The 26243-nt window shown below is 35.7% G+C and overlaps 1 protein-coding gene across 8 annotated transcripts in view; it reads left to right on the forward strand.

The window, feature by feature from the left end:
• COL19A1 (collagen type XIX alpha 1 chain) overlaps positions 1 to 26243 on the forward strand; it is a 394980-nt gene that overhangs the window by 145250 nt on the left and 223487 nt on the right. For all 8 annotated transcript variants that reach the window (XM_042986625.1, XM_042986628.1, XM_042986630.1 and 5 more), the window contains 3 exons: positions 9924 to 9977; positions 18862 to 18915; positions 20555 to 20590. In XM_042986625.1, coding sequence (XP_042842559.1) covers positions 9924 to 9977; positions 18862 to 18915; positions 20555 to 20590 — 144 coding nt within the window. The remainder of the gene's footprint in view (positions 1 to 9923; positions 9978 to 18861; positions 18916 to 20554; positions 20591 to 26243) is intronic.

Here is a 26243-nt window from a genome sequence, read left to right on the forward strand (position 1 = left end):
TTTCCATACTTTGGCTATTGTTGATAGTGCTGCTATAAACATGGGGGTGCATCTGTCCCTTTGAAACAGCACACCTGTATCCCGTGGATAAATGCCTAGTAGTGCAATTGCTGGGTCGTAGGGTAGTTCTATTTTTAGTTTTTTGAGGAACCTCCATACTGTTTTCCAGAGTGGCTGCACCAGCTTGCATTCCCACCAACAATGCAAAAAAGATCCTCTTTCTCCGCCTCCTGGCCAACATCTGTTGTTGCCTGAGTTGCTAATGTTAGCCATTCTGACAGGTGGAATGTGGTATCTCATTGTGGTTTTGATTTGTATTTCCCTGATGATGAGTGATGTTGAGTATTTTTTTTCATGTGTTGGTTAGCCATCTGGATGTCTTCTTTGGAGAAGTGTCTATTCATGTCTTTTGCCCATTTCTTCACTGGATTATTTGTTTTTTGGGTGTTGAGTTTGATAAGTTCTTTGTAAATTTTGGATACTAACCCTTTATCTGATATGTCATTTGCAAATATCTTTTCCCATTCTGTCGGTTGCCTTTTAGTTTTGTTGATTGTTTCCTTCACTGTGCAGAAGCTTCTTATTTTGATGAGGTCCCAGTAGTTCATTTTTGCTTTTGTTTCCCTTGCCTCTGGAGACGTGTTGAGTAAGAAGTTGCTGCGGCCAAGATCAAAGAGAGGTTTTTGCCTGCTTTCTCCTCAAGGATTTTGATGACTTCCTGTCTTACATTGAGGTCTTTCATCCATTTTGAGTTTATTTTTGTGTGTGGTATAAGAAAGTGGTCCAGGTTCATTCTTCTTCATGTCACTGTCCAGTTTTCCCAGCCCCACTTGCTGAAGAGACTGTCTTTATCCCATTGGATATTATTTCCTGCTTTGTCAAAGATGAGTTGGCCATACATTTGTGGGTCCACTTCTGGGTTCTCTATTCTGGGTGATCTGGGTGTCTGTTCTTGTGCCAGTACCATACTGTCTGGATGATTACAGCTTTGTAGAATAGCTTGAAGTCTGGGATTGTGATGCCTCCTGCTTTGGTTTTCTTTTTCAGGACTGCTTTGGCTATTTAGGGTCTTTTCTGTTTCCATACAAATTTTAGGATTATTTGTTCTAGCTCTGTGAAGAATGCTGGTGTTATTTTGATCGGGATTTCATTGAATATGTAGATTGCTTTGGGTAGTATTGACATTTTAACAATATTTGTTCTTCCTATCCAGGAGCATGGAATATTTTTCCATTTTTTTTGTGTCTTCTTCAATTTATTTCATAAGCTTTCTATAGTTTTCAGTATGTAGATTTTTCACCTCTTTGGTTGGATTTATTCCTAGGTATTTTATGGTTTTTGGTGCAATTATAAATGGGATCGATTCCTTGATTTCTCTTTCTGTTGTTTCATTGTTGGTATATAGGAATGCAACTGATTTCTGTGTGTTGATTTTATATCCTGCAACTTTGCTGAATTCATGAATCACTTCTAGCAGTTTTTTGGTGGAATCTTTTAGGTTTTCCATATAGAGTATCATGTCATCTGCGAAGAGTGAAAGTTTGACCTCCTCCTGGCCAATTTGGATGCCTTTTATTTCTTTGTGTTGTCTGATTGCAGTGGCTAAGACTTCCAATACTATGTTGAATAACAGTGGTGAGAGTGGACATCCCTGTCTCGTTCCTGACCTTAGGGGGAAATCTCCCAGTTTTTCCCCATTGAGGATGATATTAGCGTTGGGTCATTCATATATGACTTTTATGATCTCGAAGTATGCTCCTTCTATCCCTACTTTCTTGAGGGTTTTGATCAAGAAAGGATGCTGTATTTTGTCAAATGCTTTCTCTACATCTATTGAGAGGATCATATGGTTCTTGTCCTTTCTTTATTGATGTGATGAATCACATTAATTGTTTTGCAGATATTGAACCAGCCCTGCATCCCAGGTATAGATCACACTTGGTCGTGGTGAATAATTTTTTTAATGTATTGTTGGATCCGGTTGGCTAATATCTTGTTGAGGATTTTTGCATCCATGTTCATCAGAGAAATTGGTCTATAGTTCTCCTTTTTAGCAGGGTCTCTGTCTGGTTTTAGAATCAAGGTAATGCTGGCTTCATAGAAAGAGTTTGGAAGTTTCCTTCCATTTCTATTTTTTGGAAAGTTTGAAGAGAATAGGAGTTAACTCTTCCTTAAATGTTTGGTAGAATTCACCTGGAAAGCCATCTGGCCCTGGACTCTTGCTTTTTGGCAGATTTTGATTACTAATTCGATTTCTTTCCTGGTTATGGGTCTGTTCAAATTTTCTATTTCTTCCTGTTTCAGTTTTGGTAGTGTATATGTTTCTAGGAATTTGTCCATTTCTTCCAGATTTCCCATTTTATTGGCATATAATTGCTCATAATATTCTCTTATTATTGTTTATATTTCTGCTGTGTTGGTTGTGATTTGTCCTCTTTCATTCTTGATTTTATTTATTTGGGTCGTTTCCTTTTTCTTTTTGATCAAACTGGCTAGTGGTTTATTAATTTTGTTAATTCTTCCAAAGAACCAGCTTCTGGTTTCATTGATCTGTTCTACTGTTTTTTGGTTTCAAAAGCATTAATTTGTGCTCTAATCTTTATTATTTCCTGTCTTCTACTGGTTTTGGGTTTTATTTGCTGTTCTTTTTCCAGCTCCTTAAGGCATAAGGTTAGGTTGTGTATGTGAGATGTTTCTTCCTTCTTTAGGAAGGCCTGGATTGCTATATACTGTCCTCTTATGACCGCCTTTGCTGCGTCCCAGAAGTTTTGGGTTGTGGTGTTATCATTTTCTTTGGCTTCCATATACTTTTTTAATTTCCTCTTTAACTTCTTGGTTAGCCCATTCATTCTTTAGTAGGATGTTCTTCAGTCTCCAAGTATTTGTTACCTTTCCAAATTTTTTCTTGTGGTTGATTTTGAGTTTCAGAGCATTGTGGTCTGAAAATATGCATGGTATGATCTCGATCTTTTTGTACTTACTTAGGGCTGATTTGTGTCCCAGTATATGGTCTATTCTGGAGAATGTTCCATGTGCACTGGAGAAGAATGTATACTCTGCTGCTTTAGGATGAAATGTTCGGAATATATCTGTTAAGTCCATCTGGTCTAGTGTGCCATTCAAAGCCATTGTTTCCTTGTTGATTTTTCTTGATTAGATGATCTGTCTATTGCTGTGAGTGGGGTGTTGAAGCCTCCTACTATTATGGTGTTACTATCGATGAGTTTCTTTATGTTTGTGATGAATTGATTTATATATTTGGGTGCTTTTACATTTGGCACATAAATGTTTACAATTGTTAGGTCTTCTTGGTGGATAGCCCCCTTGATTATGATATAATTCCCTTCTGCATCTCTTGATACAGTGTTTATTTTAAAGTCTAGATTTTCTGATATAAGTATGGGTATTCTGGCTTTCTTTCATTGACCATTAGCATGATAGATGGTTCTCCATCCCCTTATTTTCAATCTGAAGGTGTCCTTTAGGTCTAAAGTGGGCCTCTTGTAAACAGTATATAGAAGGATTTTGTTTTTTTATCCATTCTGTTATCCTATGTCTTTTGATTAGAGCTTTGTGTCCATTGACGTTTAGAGTGAGTACTGAAAGATATGAATATATTGCCATTATGATGCTTGTAGAGTTGGAGTTTCTGGTGGTGTTCTCTGGTACTTTCTAATCTTTGTTGCTTTTGGTATTTATTTATTTATTCATATGTGTATATATATATGTATATATACACATATATACATATATATATGTATGTATATATATGTATGTATATATGGGGTTTTCCCATCTTTTCTCCCCTCAGAGAGTCCCCCTTAACATTTCTCGCAGGGCTGCTTTAGTGGTCACAAACTCCTTTAGTTTTTGTTTGTCTGGGAAACTTTTTATCTCTCCTTCTATTTTGAATGACAGCCTTGCTGGATAAAGAATTCTTGGCTGCATATTTTTCTGATTCAGCACACTGAATATATCCTGCCACTCCTTTCTGACCTGCCAAGTTTCTGTGGATAGGTCTGCTGCAAACCTGATCTGTCTTCCCTTGTAGGTTAGGGACTTTTTTTCCCTTGCTGCTTTCATGATTCTTTCCTTACCTGAGTATTTTGTGAACTTGACTATGATATGCCTTGTTGATGGTCGGTTTTTGTTGAATCTAATGGGGGTCCTCTGTGCTTCCTGGATTTTGATGTCTGTGTCTTTCCCCAGGTTAGCAAAATTTTCTGCTATGATTTGCTCACATAACCCTTCTACCCCTATTTCTCTCTCTTCCTCTTCTGGGACCCCTATTATTCTGATGTTCCTTTTTAACGAGTCACTGATTTCCCTAATTCTTAAATCATGCTCTTTTGCCTTTCTCTTTTTTTCTGCTTCATTATTCTCTATAAGTTTGTCCTCTATATGGCTGGTTCTCTGTTCTGCCTCATCCATCCTTGCCACTGCTGCATCCATCCGTGATTGCAACTTAGTTATTGCATTTTTAATTTCATTTTGGCTATTTTTAACTTCTTTTATCTCTGCAGAAAGGGATTCTAATCTATTTTTGACTCCAGCTAGTATTCTTATTATCATTATTCTAACTTCTGGTTCAGACATCTTGCTTGTATTTGTGTTGGTTAAATCCCTGGCTGTCCTTTCTTCATGCTCTTTCTTTTGGGGTGAATTCCTTCTCATTGTAGTTTTGATTTGTAGTTCCCTGATGATGAGTGATGTTGAGCATCTTTTCCTGTATCTGTTGGAGATATGTATGTCTTCTTTGGGAAAATGTCTATTCATGTCTTTTGCCCATTTATTTGGATTATTTTTTGGGGGGTGTTGAGTTTCGTGAGTTCTTTGTAGATTTTGGATATTAACCCTTTATCAGATATTTAATTTGCAAATATCCTTTCCTATTCTGAAGGTTGCCCTTTTGTTGATTGTTTCCTTTGCTGTACAGAAGCTTTTTATCTTGATAAAGTCCCAACAGTTTTTTTTTGCTTGTGTTTCCCTGGCCTCTGGAAATGTATCTAGTAAGAAGCTGCTATAGCTGATGTCAAAGAGATTGCTGCTTGTGTTCTCCTCTAGGATTTTGATGATTTCCTGTCTCACATTTAGGTCTTGCATCCATTTTAAATTTATTTTTGTGTATGATGTCAGAAAGTTGTCCAGTTTCATTCTTTTGCATAGAGCTGTCCAGTTTTCCCAACATCATTTGTTGAAGTCACTGTCTTTTTTCCATTGGATATTCTTTCCTGCTTTGTTGAAGATTAGTAGACCACATAGTTGTGGATTCATTTCTGGATTCTCTATTCTGTTACACTGATCTATGTGTCTGTTTTTGTGCCAGGACCATACAGTCTTGATTACTATAGCTTTGTAATATAACTTGAAGTCTGGAATTGTGATGCTTTCAGCTTTGCTTTTCTTTCTCAAGTTGTTTTGGCTATTTGGGGTCTTTTCTGGTTCCGTACAAATTTTAGGACTGTTTGTTCTAGCTCTGTGAAAAATTCTAGTGGAATTTTGATAGGGATTTCATTAAATATGTAGATTGCTTTGGGTAGTGTAGACATTTTAACAGTATTTGTTCTGATCTACAAGGGAGAAGTTTTAGAACTCATCTAGTGCTAACATATAACCTGATGAATTAATACTGGTAAAACATGAATTGTCAAGCAACATTTTTTTTTAAGTTTGCTTGTTTGTTTATTTATTTATTTATATATTTATTTCAATACCCATCACCCACCCTCTCCTCCCTCCCACCCCCCATCAACCCTCAGTTTGTTCTCAGTTTTTAAGAGTCTCTTATGTTTTGGCTTCCTCCCTCTCTATAACTTTTTTCCCCCCTTCCCCTCCCCCATGATCTTCTGTTAAGTTTCTCAGGATTCACATAAGAGTGAAAACATACGGTATCTGTCTTTCTCTGCATGACTTATTTCCCTTAGCATAACACTCTCCAGTTCCATCCATGTTGCTACAAAAGGCCATATTTCATTCTTTCTCATTGCCACAAGTAACATTTCTTTTGTATTCCTTATGGTGAATTGTCTGATTTGTTCTATGCTCAGTTACCAGTTGGATATTATTCTTTTTCTTATAAATGATCAAAACTCTTTGCATATTAATAATGTTAACTATTAAGCCACCATATAATACTGTTTCCCATCTTGTCATTTTCCTTTTAGTTTAGTTTATATTTTTTTCTTACAAGTTTATAATTATTATTTTGTCAAATATATTTTTTCTATTATGATTTTCTTCTTTTGGTTCTATACTTAGAGGCACCATACTCACCATAAGCTCTGAGCTATGTTCACTTTATATTTTTTCTGTTCCTTTAATATTTTTATTTTCAAGTCAGCTCTTTAACCCATCCAGAATTAAATGCATGATTGCACATTTATTCCCAATGAAATTTATATCGTTCATTATAGCATATTGTTTCAGTCTGTTGTAACATTTCATGTCTTGCATCTGTTGCATATATATTCATAATATATAATGTATCAGTGGTTCTCAACTGAAGGTAATTTCACCTTCTGTGGAAAATTTGGCAATATTTAGAGACATTTTTATTTGTCAGGACTGAACATAGACAGGCTGGGGGAGAGACTGACCACTGGCCTCTAATGAGTAGCGGCCAGGGTTGAGGTTAAACATCCTACAATGTACAGGATAGCCCTCACAGCAAAGAATTGTCAATAATGCCAAGATGAAGAGACCATCATATAGGTGAGGGAGTGGGAGAGATCTATTGGGTACCATTCTTCTCCCAGTTACATACTCACCAATAGTAGTATTACCTGGGCCATATTTCTGTTTCCTGCTCTGAGGAGCACTTGAAGAGACTTTGCCTCCTGCTTTGCAGAAATCCAGATATACACTGAATTTTTTTTATCATCCCTGGACGGTTTCAAAAACAAATGAGCTTAATAGTTTTAGAGCACAGACCCTGGAGCCGTGCTGAGGCAGGTTCTACCTCTTATTAGTTGTGTGACCTTGAGCAAGCTACTTAACCTCTCTGTCTTCAGTTTCTTCACGTGTAAAGTGAGAGTAATAGTCATATCCTTATGCTGGATTATCACAGAATTATAAGATGCTTAAAGTAATGCTAGACATGTAGTAAACATTATAGAAGGATTTGGTAACAATGAAAAGTAAATGACTTGGTTTTTTTTGTGAACCACCTTATTTGATCACAATGGCCTGTACTTGCTTTTTTTCTTAATTTAATTTAATTTAATTTAATTTAATTTTATTTAATTTTATTTTATTTTATTTTAAGAGAGGGAAAGAGTTTACAAGAAGGGTGTTGGGAGTGGGGGAGAGGGAGAGAGAGAGAGAGAGAGAGAGAGAGATAGGAGAACCTTCAGTAGGCTCTATCCTCAGTGCAGAGCCCGATACAGGACTTGATCCTACGACCCTGGGATCATGACCTGAGTCAAAATCAAGAGTCAGATGCTCAACTGACTAAGCCACCCAGGCACCCCTGTTATTGCTTTTTATATAATTATACTTTTTAAAATCCATTGTAGATTTTTGCCAGTGATCAAACTGAAGCAGCATGTTTCTTCTTTACCCTTCTGGAACATCTCTTATCCTCTTGCCATGCAGCATAAACCCCATCAGATCATCAACTCTGTTCTCTCTCTGATTATTATTTAACTTTTATTACCTCTATCAAGGTTGCAGATTTCCTTATAGGCACATATCTCTTTAATATGTAGAGTTGTTTATTTTTCCTCCTGTGAAAACCATTAATTTTGAATACAGACTATATTCATTCTGAGTTACATTCTGAAAGTTAATGATGATATCTTTGGAATTATATTGTCTCCTTGTGCCAAAAATTTCAATTCATTCTATTAACATGTGCTGAACACATTTTATGTCACCATCTAGACACCATGTTGTCTCTTATCCCCTTACTAGATAGATATTTTCTTCTGTGTATTTCTGAGTCTCTTAATTCCTATTTTGCTTTCTGGCATATATGACATCTTCTAGAACAGCACTGTTCAATGGAATTTTCTGTAATAACAGAAATTTTCTAATCTGCACAGCCCAATAGTGTAGATACCACTGAGTGCTTGAAAGTGGCTAGGGCAACTGAAGAACAGAGTTTTAAATTTTATTTAATCTTAATTAATTTAAATGTAAATCACCACCTGGGGCTAGTGGCTAGCACATTGAACAGCACAACTCTAGAGCATTTCCTCACCCTTCCATTTTCAGTTTAAAATATTCAGCTTGGGGCGCCTGGGTGGCTCAGTCGGTTAAGCGTCCGACTTCAGCTCAGGTCATGATCTCAAGATTTGTGAGTTCAAGCCCTGCGTCGGGCTCTGTGCTGACAACTCAGAGCCTGGAGCCTGCTTCGGATTCTGTGTCTCCCTCTCTCTCTGCCCCTCCCCCACTTGTGCTCTCTCTCTGTCTTTCAAGAATATATAAATGTAAAATTTTTTTCATCTTTATTCTAACTTAAACCTATTTCACTCAATGTACTTGTATATAGTTTTGTTTATCCTATATATTATATATATTTCTTATACTCCAGTAATCAAGTTACTTTTACTTCATATCCTTTGTTTTCAATATAGTAATAATACATAGTCTTTGATAATTGGGACTGTGCATGTGTATTTCTGTTAGTAGAGTTTTTAATGTATTATCTTGTAAAGTCAGGTGCTTTCTTTTCTTTAGTTTTTGTTTCGGATAAAAATAATAGTGTTCATTGTAGGAAAACAATGAAGAACAACAGAATAAATTGAGAATAAAAAGCATCCTAGTGGCACAAAGCAGAGATTACTACTATTACTACACCCACACCCACACCCACACCCACACACACACACACACACACACACACTGTGTTATGTGATAGACTGTGACTTGGATGAGTTCTTTATATGCATAATATATTCTTTTATTTTTAGATATTTTTACTAATTATATAGATAATACATGTGTTTTGTTTTTAAAAAATTGAAAAACAAGAGTATGCTGAAGGAACAAAATCACCCATAATCACAGAATCCATAAATCAACCACTTTTACTGTTCTGGTTTGAAACAAATATTTGAAACAAAATATTGTTTCTAAGTTCCATAGTAGGTGGATGCATAGGCTGGTAGGCAAGTAGGTAGCTAGAAGGGTAGATACATAGCCATTTAATTTTTTAAAAAATTATGCTACAGATATGCAGCATTTGCTAATAAATGTATCCATCCAGATGATAATCAAACAAAAATATGTGTCACTATGGGTATGTGTTATAAACAATAGTATTAGTGGCCATTTTGAACATTTGTAACTAAAGTAATAAGAATGGGTATTTGTAACATGTATTCACTGAATTTGTCAATCCCTGGTGTCTTACTTTTTACAGCATAAGAATTTTTAAATAGTATAAAATAAAATTCACAAATATGATTTTAATGGCTGCATCATATCCCATTGTATCTATATACCATAATTTATTTAATAGTTCCCTATTACTGGACATTTAGGATGTTTCTCTTTTTTTTACTATTATAAATAGCATTGCACTCTTCAATTTAGTGCCTGAAACTTTTCATCTCTGATTATTTCCCTAGGATATATTCTTAGAAGCAAAATTGCTGGACCAAATTAAATGAACAGATTTAAAATTCTTGATACATATTGCCAAATTGCCCTCCAGAAAGTTCTTTGTTGCTTATAGAAGAAAATAAATAATCCTTGTTCTATTTCTACCGTTTAATCATTTTTATGCAGCCTTTCTTTGAACCTTTAAACTTCTCTTTGGTTTTAGGACTCAGAATTGTTTTTTAATAAATGTTTCTTTCAAGGGATTAGCAAAGTAATCACATTGTTATAAATACCTAAACAATGTAACTCTCTTGTTTTTTCTTAGTAAAGGATCTCAGGATATAACATTTTTCATTATATAAATTATTTCTTTCTAGGGTGAACCAGGAGAAAAAGGAGATCCAGGTCTGGCTGGCATTAACGGACAAAATGTAAGCCGAACTGTTGTTTTTTTTTCTTCTTCTAATATTCTGTTTACATTTTGCCACTGAAATGTGTTGACTATCTAATGGTATTAAGACTTTACTATCAGTGACAGAACCAGCCACAATCAGGGCAAAATCAAGAATCAAGACAATTTTTTACATGGCTCAGTAAAAGCTCTGTGTTTTTAGTGTCATTATCGGTGGCCTCTTGCCTTTTTGTATTATGTGTCATCCTTAACAGTGCTTTCTTTTTTGTTGTTTTTGGGTTGCATTTTTCTAGTCTTCCTTTCTCTGTCTTTTCTCTTCCTATATACATTTTCATATGGCCCATGTTATTACCCACAGTCACTCTTCATCTTACACCAAAGCTCCATCCACTGAAGGTTCTGCATGGGTAGGATTGAAATGATGAAAAGAAGGGGAGAAGGGGACGGAGACTTGTGTATGTGTGTTCCAGTTCATCAACCTTGGGGATACTATTGCCTGTAACATCTGGAAGTCCTAGCATCTCCTTTTCCTTCCCTTAAGACAACAGACATTCCCCCACCCCCACCCCTATCCCCTGAGCTTCACTTTGATTCTTATGATGAAATTTGAAGGTTATCCCAAATATGGGTTTTCTCTAAAATATAGAATAATCTTCTGGTCTTCAAAATCACAATTTATTATAGATATTCTAACTTTACTGGGGAAAGTGACCACCATGAGAATTATTTTTTCCTAGTTTTCTTTTTCCACTTGCATAAAAATGTTTTAGAAAAGTTCTAGAAAGCTACACTACTTGCTTTGTGGAAAAAGAAAAATGAAGCTAAATTTGGTCCCTAATGTCTTAGATGTGTTACGAAACCATCTTGTATGCAGTAGATCACTACGGTGGGAAGGGAAGCTGATCATTACAGTCCCTGGGGCTTGTGGACAAAGTAAGAGGGATACCTGAGTATGGGAAGGGGTTTTCTCCAAAAGAGAAATACCCCAGGAATTAACCCTAGAGTCAACACTGGGTTGAGGTTCTGACCCCCACTGCTTTACTCTCTTGTTTACTTCTTGAGAAACCCCATTCACATATTTCATATGAGGGTCATTCTTAATCCTCTCCCCTTTGAAATGATTTTTCTATATGAGAGAATGGGAACTGGTACTTAGGGCTTGTAGCTGGAGTTGTCTCTGCATCTTCTCTAGTTCCTTACAGTGCATCAAGACACTGGATGTCACAACTGTGGGCCCATACATTTAAACAGAACCTCTGATTCACCTCCCTTCCCTACTAGTGGAGGTACCTGGTATCAGAGTAAGAGTTCTGGAGTGGAAAGCCAGAACCCACTGTGTCCCAGTTGGATCACTGGCTGAGAAAATCACTTCTCTATCTGTAAAGGATGGGTTTAGAATACATTCCCAAGTCCTCATCACTATGATGTCCTATCATTTTATACAAAGAGATTATTAAGATTATGAACTTGGAAAGCATAATAAACATAGAAGCATTCATTTAGGTTTTGTAATATTCCTGCTGCATGTAAGGAGATGTAGGGATAACAAAACAGAATATAGCTGGAGCCAGAGTATGAAAAGTGCTGTATGTAAGGATGTTTGCCCTTCCTCCTCTGAACACATGGAGGAGAATTCATCTGAGCTGTGTTTAATGAAGATTAGTGTCACAGTGTGTTCTATAAATTGGATCATATTGGGGCCTTTGCCTATGTTTTGTTTTTTCTGTTATACTCTTCATGAGATCAAAGACCATTTCTTGGAATCCCCAGGACTTAGTAAATATTTGCAGTTAAGTTCTCAGGAATTATTTTCCAAGTTTTAATTTTAAAAACTGAGAAAGTACTATAATAGTCTAAAATATAAGTAATTAGAGCCGAAAGTAGGATAACAGAGGTTGATATTGCAGTTGTAAAATATATGCAGTTTGGCACTTGACATCATTGAAAACTCAAAAATAGATCAAGATTTTGACCATTCATTATGAGAACAATGTTATCTTGTGAAAAATGTAGGAGTGTCGAAAGAAATTAATGATAGTGTTACAAAAGATAACCAAGCTGCATGCATGTGGGCTCTCTGAGAAAGAGGAAAAAAACAAAGATTTTTAGAAGTTCATTAAGATAACATTGGAATTGAAATAGAGAGGGACTTATCCAAACACTTCAATGAAACTTGGAGATTTGAGGTGTTGGAATCTGAAATCTATTTACATTAGCTTAGAAATTTGGAAATTTTTCTTGCTTTCTGAAAGCAAGGTGATTTGGCTTTGCAGATGTAATCAATTGATAAACACATATATTTTGTTTTTTTGTTTTGGGGTTTTTTTAAATTTTTTTAATATTAAATTTTTTGTCAAATTGGTTTCCATACAACACCCAGTGCTCATCCCAACAGGTGCCCTCCTCAATGCCTATCAACCATCAATGCCCATCAATGCCCAATGCCCATCACCCACCCATCTCCCTCCCACCCCCCATCAACCCTCAGTTTATTTTCAGTTTTTAAGACTTTTAAAAACTGAGGATAAACACATATATTTTGAGTGCCTACTACATGCCCAGTGTTCTGGCAGCTGTTGTAGGATTTCCAAACCTGATTAAGACCAACCTGTTAAGAGAGTACATAGTATAGTGGGCAGTGTGACCTTTCCTCTTTGAGAAGGATTTTGGAAGAGTTCTTTGCATGCCCTCAATCACAGGGGTGTCATTTCTTTAGCACCATAATTGTTTAATGTAGCTCATTAGGTACATCATAAAGCAGGACAAAGCACATTAACTTTTCTCACTTGGTTACTTAATTAATATGTAGATGATATTATTTTCCCTTCCTCAGTTTTGCCAAAGATATTCAGGAGTCATGACTAAGGAGAAACAAGAAAAAGTAATGAAAATTCTTTTGTCCCCTCTACTCTCACTAAGAGTGAAGAATTCAGTGCTCTGCTATTGCATCATTGATGGTGGTATTGTTAATGTGTTATCGTTCATAAACTGTTTCCACAAGAATCTGAAATTTGATCCTTTCTCTAAGTTTATGGGCTAGCCAGAGCAAGGGGTGATAGCATCCCTATTTTCAGAGGCAAGAAATAAAGGTTTGGGAAATTAAGCGACTTTTTTTTTTTCTTTTAGAAAATGGTGAAATCAGCTTTTAACCCTACAAGTTTGACCAAAAAGTCTCTTATTTTCCCACTAAATCATGCCACAATTGTCATTGCCTATTTTTCAATGCTAAGATAAACTGACTCTGCAAATTAAAATCATTCAGCATTTATGACAGTTCACTCCGACTTTCAATAAGCACAGGTACACATTCTTAGAGAATGCAGGGCATTATATTAGCGACTTCAATTTGAATTAAAGTCAAGCCATGATGGGGATTCTAACTTGAGAAACATTCTGCTGGAATACAGAGTGAATAAACCCAATGGGCCAGCTCACTCCAGCTACTTTCCAAGTCAAAGAAATTTGGAAGAATTTAGAAATGCTACTAAATTCAAAAGGCCAATGTAATGGTCTTTATTCTTGCATATCACAAATATCTTGATGTAAATGTATCTTTTAATAATTTCTTCTGTGCTAGCTTTGCCAAAAAATGGGCAAGCTCACTTTGGAAAATATGAACCTGATATAGAGGGAAATATTCAGCAGTTCAGTCTTTCTCGGTAGGACACTATTGGCATTCTGGGTAAGACAGTTCTTTGTTATGTGGGACTGTCTTGGGAGAGGAGAATGTTTAGCATCCCTAAGGCTCACCAACTAATGTAGCAGCTCTTAATCATTAGGACAAAGAAAATTCTCTGATATCTTTCTAAATGCATCCTTGGTAGTATAAGTGCATGTAAACTTTGGATTGATCTCCAAGGTATTGGAGCATTGGACTAAAGTTATTGAATTAAATACCTGCTCACATTTCCCTTATAGTTTAAATAATGCATACCAAACATAATAAAATTCTTAAAAATTTGAGTTGTGTGAATTTAGTCTTTAAAAAACAAGACCTCAGCTTTACAGACATTCTTAAATGATTTTGATTGTGACTTACTATGAGATATATTCAACAAATGCATTTTAGAACAGACTTGAGAGGGAGTCTCATAAAGTTGTTAATGTAACCTTTAAAGCCAGACTTCCTGGGCTCCGGTCCCAGCTCTGCCACTGCCTAACTGGCATACTACTTGGAACATTACTTATCCCCTCTGTGCCTCACTTTTTTCATTTGCACAATGGGATGATAATATTAATAGCACTTGCTTCAAGGCTACTTTTGTTTTTTTTTTTTGAGGGTGAACAGGGTTATCATGCATTTAGGACAGTGTCTCGTGTACAGTAAGAGCTATATAAACACATAAACCTTTGCTATTATTTGAAACTGGGTTAAATAAAACACATTTATCTTTAATAGAAATATCATTTCAGTTATGTGCTTTTGTGGGGTTACATAATCTTAGAAAAGTCAATTTCAATCATTGAGTTTAGACTCTTCCTCTGCGTCTTTCTTACTGTCTTTCAAACATGTTTTATAAAAATTACAGCATGTGATGTTTCTAAAATAATCATGTTAATCTCCTTATCCCAATGCAATCTGTACCATTAAATACAAAAATATTGAAATCACAAAGCTGAGATATCAGCTGGCAACAGCTGGTGCCATTGCTAGGGAACAAGATACAGTCAGTGGGAAGACAAGGCAAAGAATTAATTGATAGTTAAAATTTTTAACAACTATTATTTTGTATCATCTTCTGATTTTTAAAGATGCTATATACCATGAGTAGTAGATCTTCCAGTAAATTTAATTTCATTGTCTACCTGCTTTTATAATTCTAGATATAATACTGTCCTTCTGCTTCCACCTTGCCTTTAGATAAGAGTTCCTGTCTGCACATAACATCCAGAGTCAACTACTGTGCTTTTGAGAATCTTTATATATGTGAATATTATTGAGAACCTTGATAATATATTCCCATCTTACTCAATGTTGAACTCATAGACTGTTGCATCTGATTCTTTATGCTTTGTGGTGAGTGCTGTGTCTTTTTCTCTCCAGTACTCCATAACCATTGATAGCAGCACCAGTGTGACATGAGGAGAAAAATTGCACTTGAGCAAAGCATTACTGATCTGTTTCTCAGAGCTTATTATGATGCAATGGCCTTAAAAACATTGCACTTTGTCACAAGAGGACATGAATTACATGGGCCCAATTTCGATGGCCGCAAAAGTAGAAGAAGCTTGATGAAGCAGTACTTCTCAATTGCATTTTATCCGATGTGAGTTAAAGGATGCTTGTTCCATATCCGTCAAACTGATTACAAAACTGAACAGAATGAACTATTAATTATCCCTTAAACTTGGACTTGAAGAGTAAAAGCAACATTTATTAAGTACCTACAATGTACTGTTTTTTATAACCTATGATTTTCAGAACAACCCTCAAAGATAACTATTATTTATACCTATATTATAGGGAAGCTTAAACAATTTAGAATTTTACATAAAATGCCATTCTTTTCCTCACCCTCCTGAACTCCACATCTCTAAATCTTGAGTACCTCCAGTAGAATTAGGCCTCTCTGTGAACTGTTCCCTTCACACTTGCTGTATACTTCCATAATAGTATTCAACATTCACATTAGCTTGTAGTGGGTTGCATTACTTCTCCAACCGCTTCCTGACTATAGTTGATTGAAATGGGATGGTTAGCTGATTCATTTGCCAATAAATCCTTCCCAGAAGTTGCAGTTAGTGTTACTTTTTTAGGCAGGAATATTGAAAGAATTGTAATGTATTATTTTATGCCTAACATAATTTTTTAACACGTAATGTGTGTTGATTATGAATAATAGTAATAACTGGAACACTGCTACACACAGAATTCACTGTAACCCTGTGCCCCAGAGTTAACCATTTCCTGAGTGTTTTATTTAATGTTCCGTTTTTAAAAACAACATTTGCATATTCGTGTGGTCATAGAATATAGAGTTTAGTCTTCTATGTTTGTGCATGGTCAACAATATTTGACCATGCACAATATCCATTTATAAATAAATGGATACCTGGTGGCTCTCTCAGCCATTTCTTCTTCATGTTTGTCTTTTCTCTGGATAGAGTTACACCAAGAAGCCCAAAGAAAACTCTTAGTAATTTTCTCAGCCCAGTAAATGGTACAACCTCCTATCGCTTACTTACGCCTTGACACCTCCTTTTCTCTGCCCCCTCTTCCAACATATCTGCCTCTTCTACTTCCCAGTATGTGCGGTCTCTGACCTCTCCTCTCCATCTCCAGTATCACTACCCTATCCCAGCCACCCTCGTCTCTTGCCTCAAAAGCTGTGACAGCCCCTTTTCTGCTTCCACTCTTGCTGCCTACAATCTATTTTTACATTGTAGTCAAAGTGATTTTTTTGAAGCAAAGTCACATCATGTCGTCTTTCTGCTTAAAACACTTAGGTTCAAAAACCCATCCTCCTTACCATGACCTGCAGTTCACTACATGCTCTGACCCCTTAACTTGATCTCCTGCTCCCTGTCTGCATGCTTATGACACTGTCTTCACCTTGGGGGCTTTGGTGCTTGCTGTGCCTTCTAACCTCAATACTTTCCCCCTGGATCACTGCATGGCTGGATCCTCTGAAACAACAAATGTCACCTCCACACAGAAACTGTTTCTGATGACCCCAACTGACATACCAGCTCTCTCCCTTTCAGGCAGAGCACATTTAGCCTATCGACCTGTTTATCATCAGTCACTCTCCTCTTATAACCTGAGTTCCGTGAAGGCAGGAATCTTGACCCTGTTAAGGAAAAAATTATTCTCACATTTATTAAGATGGTAAGGAGGACTTTTTGTTCAAGACTATTAGAATAGGGGCATTGCAATAGAGGAGTGAAATTGAGCTCAACTCCAAATACAATAAGGACGGGTGGGGATTTATAGCCAACGGAGTGACAGGCTCAATGAATGGAAAATTACTAAGAGCAAACACTGAGGGTGGGAGGATTCTTGATAACTGAACTATAGGATTCTTGCTAAAGGCAGGCCAAAGACTTACACATTAGAGATGGGGGATGAGGAACTTGATCTGCTGTTAAGGGTGGGGGATGCTATGTAAACTGATTAAGATTGTTGCTAAAACTGGTCTCAGCAAGCCGAAGACAGAAAAAGACAGAGGTCAAGGTTGAGGCCTAGTCAAGAAGAGGACTCAGAAGAGTCTGACTGAAGTTTGGTTGAAGAGGGGTTCTTTGTCAATTTCTAAGTAGCACTATCCAATAGAAAAATGTTTAATATATAATACTTACACAGTATGTTTCTAAATATGATATTATAATCAAGACAAATATAAATATATTTTCCAGTAGCCATGTTAAGAAAAATAAAAGGAAACAGATGCAACTAATTTAAAAATATATTTAATTTAAAATATCCAAAATACTATTTTAATATATAATCAATATAAAAATCATTAATGAGCCATTTTGTATTTTTTAAAATAAATATTAAAAACCCATTATGTTTTGTACTCTCAGAACTTTTCAATGCAGACTAGTCTCATTTTGCTTATTTGGGAAGGAATGGATATTTCAAATAAGAGAATATTACATCTCAAATAGGATTTACTTTTTCACTCATCCCTTTTCTAAATAAATGAATAAAATACTCCAAGGTAACAATGGAAGACCGTAGCTATGAGTTTTATCCTGAAAGGTATTTCTACAATTGTGAAGTGTTTTTTGTTTGTTTGTTCGTTTGTTTGCCTTTTGGATGCTATTTTTATCCATTAGATTTTTTTTTTCTTAAAGTGTAAGATTACAGTTTTCACATAATCTCTGCAACAAGATTATTTTAAGTATCCAGTTTTCTCTCATTTCTTTAAATTCATCATTGACTTCTATATTGAATAGCTACAGGTGATAGCATTTGGCATTGTTTACTGACTACAAAATGTCAGAGCAGTGATAGACGGATCCCTGAGCCAGGAAAAGTAAGATATCTAGATATACTGTGCATTCTGTGACTTCAGAATTATTTCTTTTTTCCATTATTGTTCTCCATTCATCCAGTGTATTAAATCAAGAATGAAGAAAGATATTTTTTTCTATTTACCACACAGTCAGGATGTCGATCTAACTCTCTTTCTGTTTACACTGTGGGTATCTTCAGCTATAGAACTGATTCCTTCCGGTGAAATCTATTGTGATATTCCTGGGAGCTGTCATTTCTGAGTCTGATCAACTAAATACCCACTAAAACACCCAAGAGTCCAGAAGATTCATGAATATATTCATCTGATACTCTATGTCTCGTATAGTTTCATTTAATATCTTTATAAATCCAAGTAAAAAAAATTATCAATTAGAGAACTAAAACATACTTTGAAACAGGAAAGAGACTACATTGTAGCTTCAGCCTGTGAGTGATAGGAAAAGAATATGTCCTTCATTTGTTTTCTCCCACAATTAGATTACTTGATAGAGATATAAAAATGTTTTTTTTGAATTTAATTCTTGATTTTTTTGGCAAGCTTTATAAAGGCCAAATCAATGCTAAATCAAAGGTATTTACAATATCCACAAATTTAATCCAAAGTGGATACTTAAAAGCTCATATAGATTTAAATGATGTTCTCCCAGATGGTGAATTAATGTAATTTTAGCAGGAAGCAAAGTTGCACAAATATGCAGTATTCAGGACTCACGCTGATTTAATGTATCTGTACTCACCACAACACAGATGTTGCTTATCATTTTAGTACCAGTTGTCTCTCTTTCTTTCTATACTACAAACTGAAGAATGAGATTTGGGAGTTCAGTAAATTATGATTTATCTTGTGACTAATGACTTGTTAGAAATGTCAGCTTTCTGTGAATTGCATACAGAAATCACATTGGTTGTATTCTTCCTACAGGGTTTGAAAGGTGACTTGGGTCCTCGGGGCCCCCCTGGCCCAAAAGGAGAAAAGGTATCGTATCCACCCAGAAGAATGTCAGTTTTTCTTAAGAAAATTCTGAGAACACATGCAGTGACTTTTCATTGAAAAAGTTAATTTTGCTAAAATTAACCAAAGGCTGTATGTTAAAAGCATCTGAAGAAAAGCCTTTTGGTTCATTTAATTAGTTTGAAGAAACTAAAAGCACAACTGCTAGTTGACATTAATTTGTGTTTATAAGATTTCACTTTCTCTCCCTCACTTAACAGTATTAGCTATTCCATTGCCAAATTAGCAACTGTGTCTTGTATCGGGGAATTTTGCCAGTAGCACTGAACTGCTACCATAATGCTGAAGCAGGTGGCCTTTAGCGGGAAGGAGGTTAACTTCCTAATTCATTCTTAGTCTGAATGCTTCATTTCCTGCCACTTTTTCTCACATGCCATTTTATCATGATATATTGGCAGTGACCTTGAAAAGAGATTTAGAAATACTAAAACCAAGAGTCATAGAATAAGGTCATTGCATGACCCCATTTTGATAAGAATTGTATGTGTGGGGCGTTCGTACTGTATTTTGTTCTCCATTCTTAGCACATTTGGAAATCTTCGTCTGTCTTCAATATTTACCTCTATGTTAAAGTTGATCTTGCAAATCAGTCCTCAGTGAGTGATTTAAGCTATGTCGATGTTCCTTAACAAGTATTGGCTACTTTTATTCAATTGTTCCAAAAAGTAATGATTACTCAACGCTGAGTCTTTACTTTTGAGGTGACTATGTCAGATGAGAAAAGAAAAATTTATAGAGATACTTTCAACATGAGAACACATCTCAGAGCTTTATACCACACAGTATAAATTCTCTATAATGACCACATAAAGAGCATCATAGCAATGATGCTTGCTCTTAATGGTTAAGAGTTCTTACGAAATAAACCAGGGTCCTGATACAATAAAGCATATAGGTGACATATAAATCAGAAAATAGTAAACTTTTATATGAGCCATTTTTTAAAGATTTTGAAAGGGTTCTCAATATATCCACTTGTTAATTTGTATTCACATAGGTCAGCAAAGCAATTTTTGTATTTAAAAATACGTAAATATAGGCAAGTCCTCTTAAAATTGATGGCAAGTGTAATGTCAATTTAGCAGAGCTTTGTAAGAGGCAATGGGACTGCTTCTTGCAGCTGGGAGGCATGAAGTGGGGAGATCCATTTATTATTTCTGCTGATCCTCATACTAACTTTGTCAGAAAAATTATCTGTCGTTGTGACACTTCCCAGCTGCTCCACTGGCAAGTAACCATATTTGAAGAGATATTCTTTCTAATTTTGGATTCGTAGACAAAAGAATAGAAAATTAGATTATTTTAGCTTTTCAAAACAAGTTCTGCTGTTATAGAAAGTATGGGGGTGCACAAGGTGATATTTATATCATGAGAGCTAAAAGCACATCATGCATTTTTCACTGTGTGGAGAATTTATCAAGATGAAATTCTATTTTTTCCTTCAAAGTGTGTGTGTATGTATACATATATACATATATATCTATATACATATATACATATATACATATATATCTATATTGCTTCTATCCATTCAGAAAACTTAAAAATAAAATGTGCAGAAAAGGATCACTGGTAACTGCAACTATTCTTTAACCTATTTTAGGGAGATACAGGACCTCCAGGACCACCAGCCTTAACTGTAAGTATTCTCCAAATCAGAATTCAAAATTGAAATGTCCTGTTCATTTTTCACACTACATCATGACTAAACCAGAATTTAAACCATAGGATATTTTGAGAACTGAAAGTTACCCTAGAATAGATCTAGTTAAACCTCCAGATTTTAAAGATGAGGCATCTGCCCACATCAGTGAAGTACATAACCTGAGGTCATACTGGGAGTTACTAGAAAAGTCTGGAGGCAGTACCAATTCTGAGCAATTTTCTCTACCCTCCATATGGTTCATAATCATGCCCCTTGAACGTTTGATTATATGTTCTTAACATGATATTTAACGTTAATGGAAGCAGAGACTGTTCTACCTACTCTAAAAACCGTAAAAGAACAAAATAAACTATAATCGCCCAGTGGGTAAAAACAGCTACCTATTTAAAATGATTGTTACATTCCCCAAAACCTGTCCAAGACCAGTTTTTTTCCTATATGATTTGCTTCTAAGATTCACAAATGATAAAATGGCAGTATTTCAGTAGCAGATTTATGAGAAAAGTTCCTAATGTGCACATAATGAGATTGTTCTCAGTTAAATGGTTCATCATTTATTAAGCATTTAATCATAAATATATAATGACTTTATATTTAGGTATAATTTACTGTTATGGATTTTCTTCATAGGCCATTAAGGACTCTCATTTAACTTAAAGATTTGGTCTAACAGTGACTCTAAGCCTAATAGAAAAGAGGAAACTTTCTTAAATAAGATCATTTGTAGCCTGAGGTCTCTTGGATTTTATGTTGATACTACCTAATGACATAAATTAAGAATTTAAATCATCAGTTTTCAGACATGTTCTGATTGTAGAAGGTCAGGCTTAAAAGAAATCTTCTAGTATCTGTGTTGAGCTCTTCCTAACAAGGCAGAACAGTAATCTCAAAGACTGTGTGGCTTTGATAACATTTACATTTATCTTTGTACTTGAAAATGTCATACATATTCTGAACAATATGTTAATAATATCTTACACAAATAATTTTTGCAATGCTTACTTAAAGGACAGATATTTCTTCATAAATGAGAAATCTAAGGAATCAAACAGATAACTTAGGAATAACCAAATTCAATTTGCCATGAAATTCTGTGCTTGAAGATTTCATTTTCAGATGGAAATAAAAACTATATATTTGAGGGGTGGTTTTAACTGAATATTATTCAGCTTTTTTATACTTTGTGGAATTTATTTTTAAAATTATTTGGCAGTGATTTACAGTTAAGGCTGCTCATGTTACTTAAGTCACATGCTTTCTTTTGTTCAACTAAGTTATATGCTCACCCACTCTATTTAGTTATCTGATTTCCTAGTCATTCCCAACTTGTGTTTGAAGAGCAAAGTGTAATCTATGTTTATCATTTCACCTGAAAATGCAGTTTTGGCCCCTGGCCCAGAAAACTGTATTGGAATATATCTATTTCATGGTTTTTAATGACAGCTAATGTCTTCCCACCAAGTAGTACCCTATAGATCCCAGCAGTATTTAGCTGGCAGGCACTAAGGGAGTACAAGCTAATTTTTACAGTTACATAAAGACATGGCAAGGCAAAACCACTGTGAAATGAAATGTTTATTTCATAAAGTTAAATATTGGTATTGCTAGTTATATGCTTGTCATTACTTTATTAACATAATCTACTGTTAAAAAACAGGCAGCAGACATGAATAAACATTTTTCCAAAGAAGATATACAGTTGACCAACAGACATATCACTCATCTTCAGGGAAATACAAATCAAAACTATGATGAGATAGCATCTGACAGTAGTCAGAATGGCTAAAATCAACAACACAGAAAACAACAAGTGTTGGCAAGGATGCAGAGAAGGGGGAACCTGCTTACACTGTTGGTGGGAATGCAAACTGGTGCTGCCACTCTGGAAAACAGCGTGGAAGTTACTCAAAAAGTTAAAAATAGAACTTCCCTATGATCCAACAATTGCACTACTAGGTATTTACCCAAAGGATACAAAATACTGATTTGAAGGGATACATGCACCCTGATGTTTATAGCAGCATTATCAACAATAGGCAAATTATGAGAAGAGACTAAATGTCCATCAACTGATGAATGAAAAAATAAGTTGTATGTATGTATATATATATACATATATATATGTATATATATATATATATATATGTATATACATATATATACACACACACACACACATACGTATACGTATACGTATATGTATATACATACATATATACATATATATAATTATATACAATGGAATATTACTCAGCCCCCCAAAAATATGGAATGTTGCCATTTGAGCGAAATAAGTCAGTGAAAGATAAATACCATATGATTTAATTCATATGTGAAATTTAAGAAACTAAACAGAGGAACATAGGAGAAAAAAGTTGAGGCAAACCAAGAAACAGACTCTTAACTATGGAGAACAAACTGAGGGTTACCAGAAGGGAGGTGGATGGGGAGATTGGGCTAAATGGGTGATGGGGTTAAGGAGGGCACTTGTATGAGCAGCAGATGTTGTATATAAGTGATGAATCACTGAATTCTACACCTTAAACTAATATTACACTGTTAACTAACTGGAATTTAAATAAAAACTGGAAAGAAAATGAATACATACATACATACATACATACATACATACATATCTTAAAAATTAAAAAAAACACATAATCAAATGTTAACTATGAAATAGGAATGAACTGAAATGTATACCACCTTACCATGTACTAAATATTTAATTGTTCTTATAATGCAAATTAATACATTTTAATGAAATGATTTGTAACAGTTTTCAAGAAAGCTAAACTTGGAAGCTATACTGCCTCCATTGTATTTACATTAAACGAAACATTGTTATATAGGAGTTAATAAAATGAGAATTCATCCATAGTGATTCTCAAAGCTAGTTGTACACTAAATCCACTATAGAGCTTTAAAACATACCAATCTGTGGCTCCACCCCCAGAAATTACAATTCAGTAGATCTGGTGTGGACCAGTATACTTAAACCTCCCTGAGTAGTTCTAAATATAGAGCTGGAATCCAAAGCAGTTGTATATGAGCACTATAATGGAACAAGCTTTCTTCTGTTCAAAAGCTTTAGACTTTTGAGAAGTCTGGCTTTCACCTGAAACCCAACTTAATGCGTAGTAATAAAAAAATGTCTCTTTCCATTAGGGAGGCATAGTAGTAAAACTAAATTAAGATTGAAGCCTTCTTGGTTAAGTGGAGGAGATTAAGGCCAGGAAGGCACCTTTAATTATAGCCTTAACCCAGCCATTCAAGGACTCCAGAGAGCTCAGGTGCCTTAATGCTTCTCAGAATTTAATATGCACAGAAACATTCAGGGGTCTTGTTCAAATGCGTAGTTTATTTCATAAGTCTGAGGTGGGGGTGGGATTCTACATTTCTTTTTTTGTTTTGTCTTGTTTCTAAATGTTTATTTTATTGCAAGAGAGAGATCAAGAAAGAGCAAGAGAGAACAAGCAGGGGAGGGGCAGTGAGAGAGAGAAAGAAAGAGAGAGAGACAGGCTGTCAGTGCAGAGCCCAGTTGGGGCCCAATCTCACAAACCATGAGATCATGACCTGAGCCAAAATCAAGCGTCAGACGCTTAACTGACTGAAGCACCAGGCACCCCAAGATTCTCCATCTCTAACTGGAGGATGCAGATGCTACTTGTTCTCAGACCACACTTGAGTCACAGGGCTTAGCACTCGAGCCCCAGCTCTACTGCAGACTTGCTGCCTCATTCCATAGATTAGTGACTCCCTAGCCATACTGCATGTTAGATGTACCTATATCACCTGATATAGAGGTGTTTACCTTCAAATTTTTCCTGCTTTTCCTGAGCTTCTTTGATCTGTAAATTTATGTATTTCACCTAATTTGGGAAATTGTCCATTGTTTCATCAAATTTGTTTTCTGCCTCATTATGTCTCTCTTCTCCTTCTGAGACTCCAGTTACATACAATTACATAAAACATGTTCCCACACATTCCTTTGTTTTCCATATAATTTTCTCCTCTTTTGAATGGATCATTTCTAGTGAACTCTTTTGAAACTTACTCATTATTGGTCATCTCCATTCTGTTGTTAAGACCATCCTTTGAATTTTTCATTTCAGATACTATATTTTTAAGTTAGTGAATTTCCGTTTGCTTTTTAAAAAAATAATATCTACAAAAGGCCACATTTCATTCTTTCTCATTGCCAAGTAGTATTCCATTGTATATATAAACCACAATTTCTTTATCCATTCATCAGTTGATGGACATTTAGGCTCTTTCCATGATTTGGCTATTGTTGAAAGTGCTGCTATAAACATTGGGGTACAAGTGCTCCTATGCATCAGCACTCTGTATCCCTGTATCCCTTGGGTAAATTCCTAGAACTGGAGAGTGTTATGCTAAGTGAAATAAGTCATACAGAGAAAGACAGATACCATATGTTTTCACTGTTATGTGGATCCTGAGAAACTTAACAGAAGACCATGGGGGAGGGGAAGGGAAAAAAAGGGAGGGACCCAAACCATAAGAGACTCTTAAAAACTGAGGATAAACTGAGGATTGATGGGGGGTGGGAGGGAGGGGAAAATGGGTGATGGGCATTGAGGAGGGCACCTGTTGGGATGAGCACTGGGTGTTGTATGGAAAGCAATTTGACAATAAATTTCATATTAAAAAAATAAATAAATAAAAAATAATATCTATTTCTCTTCTGACATTTTCTATCTTTTCATTCCCTGAGAGCCATATTTTCTTTCACGTCCTTGAGAATAGTTTTGATAGATGTTTTAAACATCTTTGTCTTAAAATTCCATCATCTGAGTAATGTCAAGTTGGTCTCTGTTTACTGTCTATTCTCTTTAGAATAGGTAATGTTTTTTTTTTTTTCAATGTTTATTCATTTTTCTTTTGAGAGACAGAGAGAGCAGGGGAGGGGCAGAGAGAGAGAGGGAGAAGCACCAGAGACAGACACACACAGTATCCGAAGCAGGCTCCAGGCTCCAAGCCATCAGCACAGAGCTTTATGCGTGGTTCTAACTCACAGACTGTGAGATAATGACCTGAGCTGAAGTTGGCTACTTAACCAACTGAGCCACACACGTGCCCCTAGAATGGGTAATGTTTTAATGCTAACTTCTATGTCAAATAATTTTGGACTGCATTTTAAGCATGTGAATGATACTGGAACTCTGAACTCCTACTTCTCTGAAGAGCATTAATATGGGTTTTTGGGGGGGGGGTTGTTTGTTTTTTGTTTATTTATTTTGAGAGAGAGAGAGCACAAGCAAGGGAGGGGCAGAGAGAGAGGGCGAGAGAGAAAATCCCAAGCAGGCTCTGCACTGTCAGTGTGCAGCCTGATGAGGGACTCAAACCAACAAACTGAGATCATGACCTGAGCTGAAATCAAGGGTTGGATGCTTAACTGACTGAGCCACCAAGGCACCCCAAACATTAATGTGTTTTCAAAGCAAGGAGTTAAATTAGCTGGACAGACGTTGTAAACTCTCTTCCCTGTAGTTGACAACAGCGGAAATCCTGGTTTTATTCTTTTAGCTTAACCTGAGCTGCTTGGTGTGTGTACTGCGTGTGTATGGTTAGGGGTCAGCTAGAGGTTTGGGCAGACTTTATA

Source organism: Panthera tigris, chromosome B2 (genome assembly GCF_018350195.1).
Source record: "Panthera tigris isolate Pti1 chromosome B2, P.tigris_Pti1_mat1.1, whole genome shotgun sequence".
NCBI lineage: Eukaryota > Metazoa > Chordata > Mammalia > Carnivora > Felidae > Panthera > Panthera tigris.